Source organism: Erythrolamprus reginae, chromosome 1 (assembly GCF_031021105.1).
Source record: "Erythrolamprus reginae isolate rEryReg1 chromosome 1, rEryReg1.hap1, whole genome shotgun sequence".
Taxonomy (NCBI): Eukaryota; Metazoa; Chordata; class Lepidosauria; order Squamata; family Dipsadidae; genus Erythrolamprus; species Erythrolamprus reginae.
Genome location: NC_091950.1, coordinates 31,715,714 through 31,728,928, shown reverse-complemented (window position 1 = coordinate 31,728,928; position 13,215 = coordinate 31,715,714). Strand labels below are relative to the sequence as shown.

At 40.0% G+C, this 13,215-nt stretch overlaps 1 protein-coding gene across 2 annotated transcripts in view; it reads right to left on the bottom strand.

The window, feature by feature from the left end:
• The window catches only part of FANCM (FA complementation group M), a 57,092-nt gene that overhangs the window by 10,063 nt on the left and 33,814 nt on the right, over positions 1-13,215 (bottom strand). The window contains exons 14-19 of one of the 2 annotated variants that reach the window (XM_070748758.1): positions 9,595-11,413; positions 8,284-8,360; positions 8,122-8,187; positions 6,045-6,179; positions 2,836-2,986; positions 1,760-1,866 (exon numbers count right to left, since the gene is read on the bottom strand). In XM_070748758.1, coding sequence (XP_070604859.1) covers positions 1,760-1,866; positions 2,836-2,986; positions 6,045-6,179; positions 8,122-8,187; positions 8,284-8,360; positions 9,595-11,413 — 2,355 coding nt within the window. The remainder of the gene's footprint in view (positions 1-1,759; positions 1,867-2,835; positions 2,987-6,044; positions 6,180-8,121; positions 8,188-8,283; positions 8,361-9,594; positions 11,414-13,215) is intronic. The other variant, XM_070748764.1, reaches the window with a different exon arrangement.

Genomic DNA, 13,215 nt, shown 5'->3' with positions numbered 1-13,215 from the left:
TGTGTGCAAACCCATTAGGAAAGAAATAAAGTTCGGAATTTGGATGGGAGGAGGAAGAAGAAGAGAAGGAGGATAGTTGCTGCCCAGAGCGAAGGGAGCGTTTCTTTTCTCTGGGCGCTGGCAGAGGTTTATTCCCTGTCCAAGCGCCCAGAGAAAGGAAAATGCTTCATTCGCTCGGGACTGCCAAAACCTCCTTAAGCGCCACCAAAAGACTCCTCTGGCAGCCCAGAAAAGACCGAGATTGCCAGGATTAAAGGGGGAATGGCAGGAAACTGGCTGGGCCTTCACGCCGCTCACAAATTTCCTGTGAAATTTTTCCAGGATCGGGCTCTTAAGTAGAAAATGATTCTTAAGAAGAGGCAAAAAACCCTTGAACACCCAGTTCTTATCTAGAAAAGTTCTTAAGTAGAGCCATTCTTAAGTAGAAGTACCACTGGAGTATCTCCAGGTCTATTACAGCACAGATTTTTTGGTTCTCTTGCTTGCAGCCTTCCTATTATCTGATGAGGAGGCATTTTTCTTCACTGATAACATAGAAGATTGCAACCCCTGATGTTTTTAGGAATATTGTATTGGGTTTTATCAGAAATAACCAGCACTTTTGAGGTAAGTCCAGAAGTCTATTGGCAACCAATACAACGACTGCAGTATCCCTATGTTACTCTAGACCATGTTGTGTTTGGGCCTGGGCCAGCCGTTGCTCCCACAGATGGGAGAGACGCGGCACACACTGAATGTGAAAGCCTGGCTGACAGCCAGGAAGATGTGGCAGACAGCCAGGAAGACGTGGCAGACAGCCAGGAGAAAGAGGCCACTGGTACGCAGGAGTCAGCAGACAGCCCAGGGGATTTGACATACAGTCCCTCAGACAATCTTTCGTCTCTGGATTCTTTTGCAGATCAATATATTGATCTGCATAGCCGAAGAGCTATGCAAAGAAGGGATCGCTTTAAGGAGTATTACAAGTCATTATAGGAGCACCTGGGCTGGGTGTGGTTCTCATACTGACGGCTGGGTGTGGTTCCCTTAATGAGGGCTAAAGGTATAAAAGGGAACAACGGCCCAAGGCAAATTGTGGCTGTTTATCTGTGTTATTTTGTGGTTCCTGCTCTGAAGTTTCTGTTCCGTGCCGTTGGAGTTTTCAACCCAGCTTTTTCAGACAAGTGGGAGGTGAAAACTCTGGGACTTGCTGTTTGCTTCAAAGATTCAAAAGGACTCCTGAAACGTCTTTGCTTATTCCAGGTTGTCTTTGTTTGTTTTTTCCTCTGTTTTTGTATGCGGCTGAAGTAAGCCTTGCACTATCATTGTTTTTGGACACTAAGAACTGTTTTGAGTAACCCTTTTTTGTTTATTTAATACAAGTTTGCTGATCAGCAGAGCATGTGTGTGTTTGATTTCTTTTCCTTGGACTATTACGCATTGCCTGAGCCAGTCAGGCAGAACAGACCAGAAGGTTTCTGCTGCTATCAACCTTGTCACTCTGTTTTATACTTACTATAGCTTCCTATTAATCTTTGAAACCTCATATGTTTGTGACGATAAGTGTGTTACTTACCACTAACAAGTTCTGACAGATCAGGTAGGATTGTAAAAACAATCCTTAAAATATTCTCATTTATGATAGTTGCATTTGGAATGTTTTAGGTTTTTAATTAAGTATACCCCCACCATGATAAGGTTCCTTACAATAAAATAATACCTAGGCATTTCAAAGCATTTGCAAGTTTAGACCAATCACTTTCTTTGTCTGACTTTTTACCTGTGAGAAAACAGTTATTGGATTGAACTCTTTATGCACCATCTTATACTTGTTGCCGACAGCTGGACTGCATACAGATTTCAGATAAACTGCCTGCATCTCAGATTCTAGATAGAAAAAGAAAATAAACTGTCAGACAAAAAAGGAACTGAGACCGCACTCAATCTTGAGTTTGATCGCCACACAGTATTTTTTTTTGTGTCATATAAAATATCCTTTAGAAAAAATTGCCTTATAGATTCCATCACAACAGTATCTCTGAGAGCTTCTGGAAGGGAAACATCTAGCACAGAGGTGTCAAAATCGATTTCATTGAGGGATGCATCACGGTTGTGTTAGACCTTAAGGGGGGTTGAGGGTGTGTGGCATGTCCAACTCATGTGAGGAGGAACCTGTGGTGATCTGGATAGGGCTGGAGGGGATCCACTTTTGCTAGTACAGTAGTACCTCTAGATATGAGCTGCTCCACATGCGAGTATTCCAAGATAAGAGCCACAAGGGGAGAGAAAATTTTTTTCGAGACCCGAGCTCAAATTCGGGATACGAGCCGAGCGTCCACTAGGTGACGCAAGAATCCTTGCTTCTGGTTATCTCGGAGGGGAAAAACAAAGTCTAAAGCCATTTGTTCCAGATACGAGTTGTTCGACATACAAGCTCCTTTCTGGAACGAATTAAACTCGTATCTAGAGGTACTACTGTAATTTGTTTTGCTAGCACTGGCCCTCCCAAGCTCCGTTTCCGCTGGCAGAGGCACCCCAGACCAGTCTTTCGCTTATTCCAAGGTAGCCCTGCAGGTCAGATCTATGAGCCCTTGAGTTTGACACCCTGGTCTCAAGGAAAGTAGCATCTTCAGGTATTGGAGAAAGGAATTATCAAGAACATAATAGAAATTTTAACTCTCCTACCCCCACGCACATATATAGACACTGCTATTTCAAGGTTTAAAACCAGAAGGAGAAATGAAAATATTTTATTCATATCTTATCTAAGAAAGTTATTTATTAGATTAGATGCTCAGAGACAGATAGGAGAATATCAACTGATGGGGGAGAATGGGGAGGATTTTCTCTGCATACCATTTAAACCTTGAGCGATCTGCGTCTCATCATCAAGAAATTGAACAAGAGAATTCAATTCATCTTCTGATCTTATACTCTCATCAGACGAAACATCCACCCCATCGTCAGAAAGTTCTGCCTCCTCATCTATGAAGTGCTTGGCTAAATTCTACATGATGGAAAAGAGAATTTTGGATACAATTCCATTTCAAAGAATTCACTTTAGAACTGAAATGTAAAACCAACTTGATGAAAGATAATTGGACAGGGGACGAAAGGCACACCAGTGCACTTATGTACGCTCCTTACTGGCCTCTTAGGAACCTGGAGAGGTCAATCGTGGAGAGTCTAAGGGAGAAATGTTGGGGGTTAGGGGTTGACACAATTGAGTCCGGTAATGAGTTCCATGCTTTGATAACTCGATTGTTGAAATCATTTTTTACAGTCAAGTTTGGAGCAGTTCGTATTAAATTTGAATCTGTTGCGTGCTCTTGTGTTGTTGCGGTTTAAGCTGAAGTAGTAATGGATTAATGGATTGCTGTGAATTGCAATAATAGTAGACTGGCCCAAAAATGCATCAGCTGGAACTAAGGATCTATTTCCTAAGGGCTTGCAGCAAATCACAGAAATTCTAACTGTTGATTCATAGATCATTCTTGGAATCCGCTAATTTTTTAAAAGTGCTTCAACTTCCAGCTGTCAAAGCTTCAAATTACTAAAATAGAAACTTATATTCACCAAAAGGAAAATAGGTTTCTACTATTTAACATATATTGCACTACTGCACTATACAAAACCAATTAGACAGTTGCCTATTATATCAATAATGTTTTTTTTATTTTAAAAATAAATTTTATTTACATAAATAAATGCAGTAACCATACAAATGGCAATACAAACACATAAGGAAAAAAAGGGAAAAAAAACAAAGGATATACTGTACAATAAACAATAAAAAGCGGATGGGTGCACGACAGATCTGTATTGAGAATATGAACTACAGTGATACCTCGTCTTACGAACCCCTCGTCATACAAACTTTCTGAGATACGAACCCGGGGTTTAAGATTTTTTTGCCTCTTCTTCTGAACTATTTTCACCTTACGAACCCGCCACCGCCACTAGGATGCCCCGCCTCCGGACTTCCGTTGACAGGCGAAGGCTCCCCTCGTTGGGAAACCCCACCTCCGGACCTTCAGTTGCCAGAGAAGGGCCCGTTTTCACGCTGGTGGGATTCCCCTGAGGCTCCCCTCCATGGGAAACCCCACCTCCAGACTTCCGTGTTTTTGCAATGCTGCAATGGAAGTCTGGAGGTGGGGTTTCCCTTGGCTTCGGAGGCACTTTAAAGACTTTTAGGAAGGGCGAAGAAAAAGTGGGTGGGATGAAAGCCGGCAGCTGGGATCACAATGCTCTCCCTCAGATCCAATTCTGCAACAGGACCTCCCCTTCCTAACTGGCTGGGTGGATCTCTTCCCCCTCCCTTGGCTTCAGAGGCACTTTAATGGCTTCTTCCCCAAACGGCTGTGCAGTCCTTCCCAGGCTTCTGGGAAACCCTACCGGCAGCTGCGCTCAGGCGCGGGATCAGAGCTAGGAGTGTTCCTGGCCCGCGTGAGGCACTAGAAGGACACCTCTTCAGGCAAGGTGGGAAGAACTGGGCAGAGGAGGAGGAGGCTGCTTCTGAAGCTGATGGAAGAGGGGGAGAAAGAGATGTAGTTAGGGGGGGAAGGTCGCGGAACTCAGCTCTCTTTTCCGCTCTTGGCCAGGCAGTTATGAAGAGGAAGTCACGCTGCAGAATTGGGTCTGGGGGACAGCGCCGTGGTCCTGGCTGCCGGCGTTCATTCTGCCGCCTCCTTCTCCTTCTTCTCCCCACCCGCTCGTGTGCGCCTTCATCGCCTGCAGCTGTGCTCCCTCCCGCCGATCAAGAAGCCTTTTCACTTTTTTTTGCCTCTTGTTTGTTCCGTCTGGCGTGGGATCAATAGGAGGAGGAAGAGGAAGGCACTTGTCTCTCCTCCTCGCTTCCGCTTCTCCTTCTGCCGCTCCTTCCAATCTCGAGCCTAGGGTGGGGTGGGAAGTTAAAGCCAGCTGCTTTGGGCGCCTTGAAGGGACTCTCCCAGAGGAAGCAGATGCCAGGCACCTAGTGAGAGCCAGAGAAGCCAAAGCGCCAGTCCTTGCCACTGCCGGGATTCTCTGCCTCCGGCCTGCCCTGTCACCCCCCCCCCACCTCCTCAACCCTGAACAAGGATCAGAATGCCGGCAGTAATAAGGCAAGAAGGGTGATTTTTGGGATCGGTTTGCATGCATTATTTGCTTTTACATTGATTTCTATGGGAAACTGTTTCATCTTACAAACGTTTCTTCTTACGAACCTCATCATGGAACGAATTAAGTTAGTAAGACAAGGTATCACTGTATATAGCTTAATAATCTAAATTATAAATAAATGAAAGAGAAGAGAGAATGTGAAAGAAAGAAAATATTTAAGTAAATAGGCTTAATTTTTACATATATCTATATCTCATTTATAGAATTAACTTTGACACCAGATAATTATCTTTTGCATATTAAATTTTTTTAACAATTGTTGGGCGGATTGTTCTCTCTTTTTTCTAACCAACGGTTAAATGGGTCCCAGCAGTTATAAAACAGAAATTCGTCATTGTTTCTTAGTTCTAGTGTTAATTTGGTCATTTCTGCACAGTATGTGATTTTCTCTAGTATTAGTCCATCCTGTGGTATGTCTTCATTTTTCCACCATTGTGCAAAAGCTAATCTAGCCGCTGTATATCAATAATGTTACCTGCAAAGAATATTCAGGTGCTAACCTGAATGGATTAAACTAGATTTTTCTATATATATATTTTTCCAAAAGTGAAAAATTTGACTCATTGGTTAATTCCATTTATATTAAAAAACATCTTTCCCCAGACATATATTCATATATTCATTTATTATGTATAATATGCTTAAAATTTTAGCTTGTTCCTAATTTCTTACGGCTTAATTGTCTGGCTGGCAATAACTTTCTCTTGATTATAAATGTGATATAAATTTTTATTGTTTGCTGCCTCAATCACCAAAATAACTACAGACTCTTGCTAACCAAACCATGTTCATTCTGAATATGCATATGATTCCAGAAGGGTTTTAATATTACCAATGCAAAAGCAAAATATAGTAAAAGATATTCACATCAGAGAAGTCATCTTAATTAATTGCAACCTCCTTACCTTGATCAGAGGTCTACCTTCTTTCTTCTGCCTTTTTATATCTTGAACTGGCTTCTTGATATAGTTCTTTCTATCCTGTAGCACCGGGTTTGATTTCTGTTTGAAATCTGTGCTTTCATCACTAGAGACATCTGACTAAAATATAACATAATTGTGGATTAAAATTACAACAAAATTAGCTTTTCCATTATAAATGCATATAGTGTGGCAGGCAGGTTTAAAAGTTAAACATTTCAGATGAAATTGGAATGTTTCTTATTAGGATTTATGGAAAGTAAGTCTTTGGAGAGGGGCGGCATACAAATCTAATAAATTATTATTATTATTATTATTATTATTATTATTATTATTATTATTAAATTAAAGTATAAATGAGCTGAGGTGGCGCAGCAGGTAGAGTGCAGTACTGCAGGCCACTAAAAGCTGACTGTAGATCTGTAGGTCAGTGGTTCAAATCTCATCACCGGCTCAAGGTTGACTCAGCCTTCCATCCTTCCCAGGTGGTAAAATGAGGGCCCGGATTGTGGGGGCAATAGGCTGGCTCTGTTAAAAAGTGCTATTGCTAACATGTTGTAAGCCGCCCTGAGTCTAAGAAAAACGGCATTAAAAAATAAAATAAATAAATAAATTTAAGTAGAAAAGGCTGACTGACAATTGGTTTTCTACAGAATAGTCTTTTACAGACATCCATTTTACATCCATTTACAGACTGCAATGGTGTTTTTCTTTAAATCTTTCCCCAATCCCTGGCGCTATAACCATTGCAGTCTCCCTGTGATTATGTGATCAAATGGGATTAGAATAAACTTCTGATTTTGGAATTTATTGAGTGAAAAGCTTTGTTTATGGGAAGAATGGAACTATGGTATGGAATAGCGGAGGGTGGGGACGGCAATTGCTTTGTCTGTAACTGAAGATCAAGAGTCTTTCTTTAGATATCTTCCTTTTTGTTATTCTTCATTTTTTATTTTACTTTTTTAAACTCATTTTCTATTCCATCCATGTTTCATCATAGTTTTTAAAATATTTGAAAAATCTTTTAATTAAAAAAAATATTTTTAAAGGGTAGCCTTTTTATATCTTTGGACCTATATCCTCCCTTAGACTGAAGGTAAAAGAAATGATAGAAAGATTTCAGTCAGTCTATATTATAATGAAGTATTTAGACCAAAAGGTCTGATACGGTAAAAAATAACTTTCAATTTTGTGAATATTTTTCCCCCCTATACAACAAAAGAATGTGTGATTTGGGAAGGCGAGGAGGATTTGGGTCCATCTTGACTCTTGGCAACTCCCTGGACAAATCCATACACTTTTCATGGCAACATTTTAGAAACAATTTATCTTCTTCCTGGGGCTGAGAGTGAATTATGCCCTTTGTGTCTGAGATAGGACTAGAACTCTCAAGACTCCTGGTTTCTAATCTGCTGAGTTTTGGCTCTGGTTTGTGTTTGAATTTGTTGTTAGTTGCAAAGTCGTGTCCAACACATTGCAACTCCCTGGACAATGTTCCTCCAGGCTTTCCTGTCCTCTACCACGCTCTGGATTCCATTTAAGCTCACGCCTACTGTTTCAGTGACTCCATCCAACCACCTCATTCTCTGCTGTCCCCTTCTTCTGCCTTCAATCCTTCCCAGCATTAGGCTCTTCTTCAGTGAGTCCTTCCTTCTCATTAGGTAGCCAAAGTATTTTGACTTTCACCTTCAGGATCTGGCCTTCTAAAGAGCAGTCAGGATTGATCTCTAGGACTGACCGGTTTGATTGTCTTACAGTCCAAGGGACTTGCAACAGTCTTCTCCAGCACCATAGTTTAAAGGCCTCAATTCATTAGTGTTCAGTCTTTCCTATGGTCCAACTTTCACAGCCATACATTGCAACTGGGAAAGCCATTTTGACTTTGAATAGATCTTGTATATTTAAAACATATAATAAATACATTCCTTCTGAGTTAGCAAATGAACTAATCTTGCCAAGGTGATGGAAAACATAAAATTATTTTTTATTTGGATATGACTATTCAAGCCAAATTCAGCAACACATGTTTTAGGTACCTTCTTTTTACAGAGAAGAAACTTACAGCAATGAGTAGGCGTTTCCGTTTCTTGACAGCACAAATTGGTGATTCAATGTCACAGTCGCTAATCTAAGAAAGAATATATAAGAATGAGCATCCATTAAGAAGTCCCAGAGAAGAACATGTGAGTTTTTAAAACTGCTGAAATGTAACTATATTACTTACATCGGAAGTTCTCAAAATTTTTGTTTTTCTCTTTTTTCTGTTAAGAAAAGAAAATTCTTCCTTCTCACTGCTGTCCCCTACAGTGAAGAATTAATAAGAAGAATCTGATTTTTTACAGCATGCAATGAACTTATTGGTTACACACACAAAAAAAACATTTTAATTTTTTAAAAAACTAAGGTAATTTCTTGTTTGCGAGAATTTCTCTAAGAACACGAAGTTAAAGGGTTAAATAAGGTTCACGAGGGAAGTGTTTTTAATAGGAAAGCGAACACAAGAACAAGAGGGCACAGTCTGAGCTTAATTGGGGGAAAGATCAAAAGCAACATGAGAAAATATTATTTTACTGAAAGAGTAGTAGATCCTTGGAACAAACTTCCAGAAGACGTGGTTGGTAAATCCACAGTAACTGAATTTAAACATGCCTGGGATAAACATATATCCATCCTAAGATAAAAATACAGGAAATAGTATAAGGGCATACTAGATGGACCATGAGGTCTTTTTCTTCTGTCAGTCTTCTATGTTTCTATTACTTTAGCTTATAAATATCAGGATCACTGTCTTGTTCAATGGTGAGTACCAGTAATAATGGTGAGTTAATGATTGTTAACGGAATGGGAAATAGTAATTTAGGGGTGTTAAGGGATGGCTTGTGATACTGTCTATAGCCAAAAATAGTGTATTTACTTCCGCATTTCTATTTCGCAAAAATTCAACTTTTGCGCGCGGTCTTGGAACACATCCCCTGCGAAAATCGAGGGAACACTGTAATGAGAACCATTCAATATCCCCAAAGACAGGCACTCGGTCACTACTTTCGTTACGCCTCCTAGAGTGGGTGCCATTCAATTTGTCTCCCTATGGGTTCTGTGGGCATGGCTTGGGGGGGTTTCACGTGACTGAGTGGGCATGGCCAACTTGATGTCACTCACTGCAAGGTGGGGTGGCACCACTCCACCAAGCCACGCCCACAGAACCGAAAGAAAAGTTGGGCCAAGTCTTCTAGCATTCAACCTGACTGCTTCTCACCTCCTACTTATGTTTGCTATGTGTGTATGAGCCCAAGGAGGAGAGAAGGAGGGAGGGGAATGGGAGGGGCGAGTCAGTGGTACAATTTACCGGTTCTCTGAACTGTGCATAATCGCCGCCACTGGTTGTATAGAACCTGTCCGAACTGCTGAATTTCACGCCTGGTGCAGTTTCTCAAAGGTATAGCTGTATCATTGTTCATATACACTCATTCATGCATTTGAAATCTTAACTTCAGCAGAAAGCCAGCTCAAATTAGAGTTTCATTATTTGTCTTACCAGGTTCATAGGATGGAAGATCCTTTACTCCAAAAGCTGATTTTGCCAAGACTTTAACTATGCTGGTGTTTACTTGTCTTGAAACTCTCATATGTGAGCTTTCTTGATTATTACTAGAGCAAGAAGTTCCAATATCTATCATTTGTCCATCTGTTGGTGTAGAACACACAGTTTTTACATGGTTTGGTGAGTGGTAAAATCTCTGAATTGCTGGTGTGAAAGGAGATGCCAAAGAAATAGCAGGGTCAATCGGTGCCAGACCAGGATTGCAGTTTTGCACGTTTAATGGTGTAGATGATTTAGTCACATTATTAAAACATTCATTACTGGGATATTTATTTACCAAACTACTATTTGTGAGAGAGGCTTCAACCCTGTTAGAATGACCAGCTGCAGGGCTCCCCTTATTTTTCATGGGGTTTATCTGCTCTAAGGCATCATCTTCTGACTCTTGAAAAGAAAATCCAAGATCAAAGTTAACAGAGAATAAATCCTGAGAAGCATCATAATCATGGGGATTTGCTTGGCTTCCATGATCAAGATCACCAGAGACTTCTACTTCATTTCTATGTGGCATCAATGGCATTATGGCATTTGTATTACGAACAGAAGCAAGCTGGTCAGAAAAATGCCGTTGAGGAGTTCTTGGTTTGTTGGCTTGACTACACAAGCCAGGTAATTCTGAAGGTGAACCTGTTTTTTCAACTGGTGGATGACTGTTCTCTTCATGATTTCCCAATAAATGTATAGAACAATCTTCCTCAGGGTTTACATTTCTTCCAGATGGTTTGCATGTTTTTCCACAGCTTTTACCACTATTCCTTTTCAAAGGACTCAGCATGGGACTATCGTTCACTTTTGACAATTTGTCCCCTTGAATTCCATTCTGTTCTTCAGTCTCCATTTCAAAAATCTCATCCCAGCTAAGATTATTTATACTGCTAAGGAAAGTATCTGGAATGTTATTTGTTTCCAAAGGAGAGGTATCCACTGAACACAATTTACGGGTATTTAAGAGTTCACAATTGTTCTGAGGTAAAATGGACACATTTTTGAAGCACAAACTTTTCTCTTGAAAATTGTCTTTAGACTTGCGGGAAACACGGTGCTGTACAGAATCAAGCGCCAGGTCTTCATTCATCCTCTTTTCCTCAGAAGCAAACCATTCATCCAGAGATGGCGGAGATTGTGACAGAAATCTTGCTACTTCCATCTGGATGTCTTTCTCACGGGAAATGTTCTCATCAGCATTTGTTTCAGAAAATCTAAAGAAATCAATCTCCGACACTGGCAGATAAAATAAAGATGAAAGATATGAATCATCTTCAAAACAGCCACAGCCAGAATCCACATGTCCGTTTTGTATACAATTTTCAGGAGCAGGATGAATTATTTTTGTCTTAGCCTTTTCAGGATTGACACAAACCCTTCCTTGAATACTTGTGTTGTGGGCTGCACCCATATTTTCTTGAGGCTCATCTGCCAAACTTTTCTGTCCTGTAGCTTCAAGAAATGGTGATAGGTTTGTTGAAAAGCAATCTGAAGTGCTGCCATCCGTTTTGGCATGAACTGCAGTTTCTACATCAGTCACCTGAGATTTTTTCAAGGATTTAAAATGGGCCACTTTAAACAGTGACATACATTCTGCATCAAACTCCTGTAAGGAATATTTTTCTTTTGTTGTAGCTGCTGCTTTTTCCCCAGATGATATTTTTTCAAGAGTCACGGTGTCACATCTTTTGCTGGTCTGAACGTTTGATGCATGAACATCTTGCCAATGAAGATAAGGTTGGATTTCCAGATCATAACTGCACACTCCCTATTTAAGGGAATAAAGAAAAATGCCTCTTTTATTTGTGAATTTTACACAGTCCCATTCTTTAACTTCTGCATTATTGGTATTTACTAAGTTGCTGTTATTTTACAGAATGGAATTTGATAGAAAAGAGGAAGACTATGGTTCGTTCAATTAACCCACTATCATTTTCAGTAACTGATTTGAAATTCAAAGCCAATCTTATCAACTTGACATGCTGATTTGATTCTTTTGTTTCAATGTCACAAATCAGAATAGAAAGGGAGAAGTTGCATCATGTCGCATCAATCAAAGTGCTCATTAAGGTAAGTTGTAACAGTCTTATCCAGTCAAGCCTAAGACCTTTACAACTTATCCAGCCATGTACTTTAATTCAAAATATCTCAATAAATCTCTATAAATAGTAGAAAAACAAACAAACCCAAACTCTCCTTCAAGTTTAGTTTGACTCCAGATTACTAAACAGTTCTTTGCAACAGTATGGAATTACTTTGCTATTTTCTCTACTTACCTACCCATTGACCGAATGCATCTATTATCCATCCATCCATCATCTATCTCTTAATTTAGTCACCAAGCCTGAAATGCCATGATACTCTCCCATCCAGCTACTAAGCCAATCTGGTGTTGCTGCCTCCTAAATTAGACTAACAAGGTTTATTTTTTTAGCTGTCCAGGTAACAACTTAATGTTCCATGGCAAGATCATTCCTACATTCTTTTGGATTGCAGTACTTCATTATAAAAAAAAAGTTTTTAGAAATATTCATGCCTATTTTTCAAAATGGTTAAAAAACAGATTATGTAAAACGTTACATTCCCCTCCATCAGCTTGCAAATTATGTAAGAGATTTTTCTGTCTGTTCATTTAGCTGGACATTTAAATAATGATGGTGATTTTAATTAGTCATCAATGAAATGGTGTGTTTGCTAGAAAATGGAAATCCGTTTAGTTCCTGACAGTTTAATTTCCATTACTGTGTTAACTATATATATTCCGTATGATTGAATCACAATGAATGAATCACAATATATGAATCACGTAATGAACAGCCCACAATGAAAGACAGTGTATGTTCACGTTCAAAATCAAAGTTTATGTCAATTTTTCTACATAATAGTATGTATTAATCTGAGATGCTAGAGGTATAGTTAGATGAGGTCTGACATTTTGCATTATTGAGATTTTAATCAAAGAAATATGGGAGCGTGAGAATAGGGGAAATCAAAAGTACAATATACAGCAAGACACATTAGTAATATAGTTCATTATTCATTTTTAGGGATTCTATCCAATGTAATGAAACACATGCCTAAGGCTTATAGAACCATGGAAAAAGAAAGTTGGGAAGGGATGGATCACCCAATCTCTTCATCATAGGAATCCTAATTTTGTGAGCTATCTACCTAGTTTCTATTTCACCACATCCAACAAAGGGTCTCTCAAAGTAATAGTTCCACTAATTAGGTCTTAACGTTTTTCCTAATATTCAGCTGGGAGCTGCCCCCAACAACTACAGTGATACCTCGTCATACAAACTTTTCAAGATACAAACCTGGGGTTTAAGATTTTTTTGCCTCTTCTTACAAACTATTTTCACCTTACAAACCCACTGCCGCCACTGGGATGCCCCGCCTCCGGACTTCTGTTGCCAGCGAAGCACCCATTTTTGTGCTGTTGGGATTCCCCTGAGGCTCCCCTCCATGGGAGACCCCACCTCCGGACTTCCGTGTTTTTGTGATGCTGTAGGGGAATCCCAGCAGAGGAATCCCAGCAGCGCAAAAACGGGCGTTTCGCTGGCAACA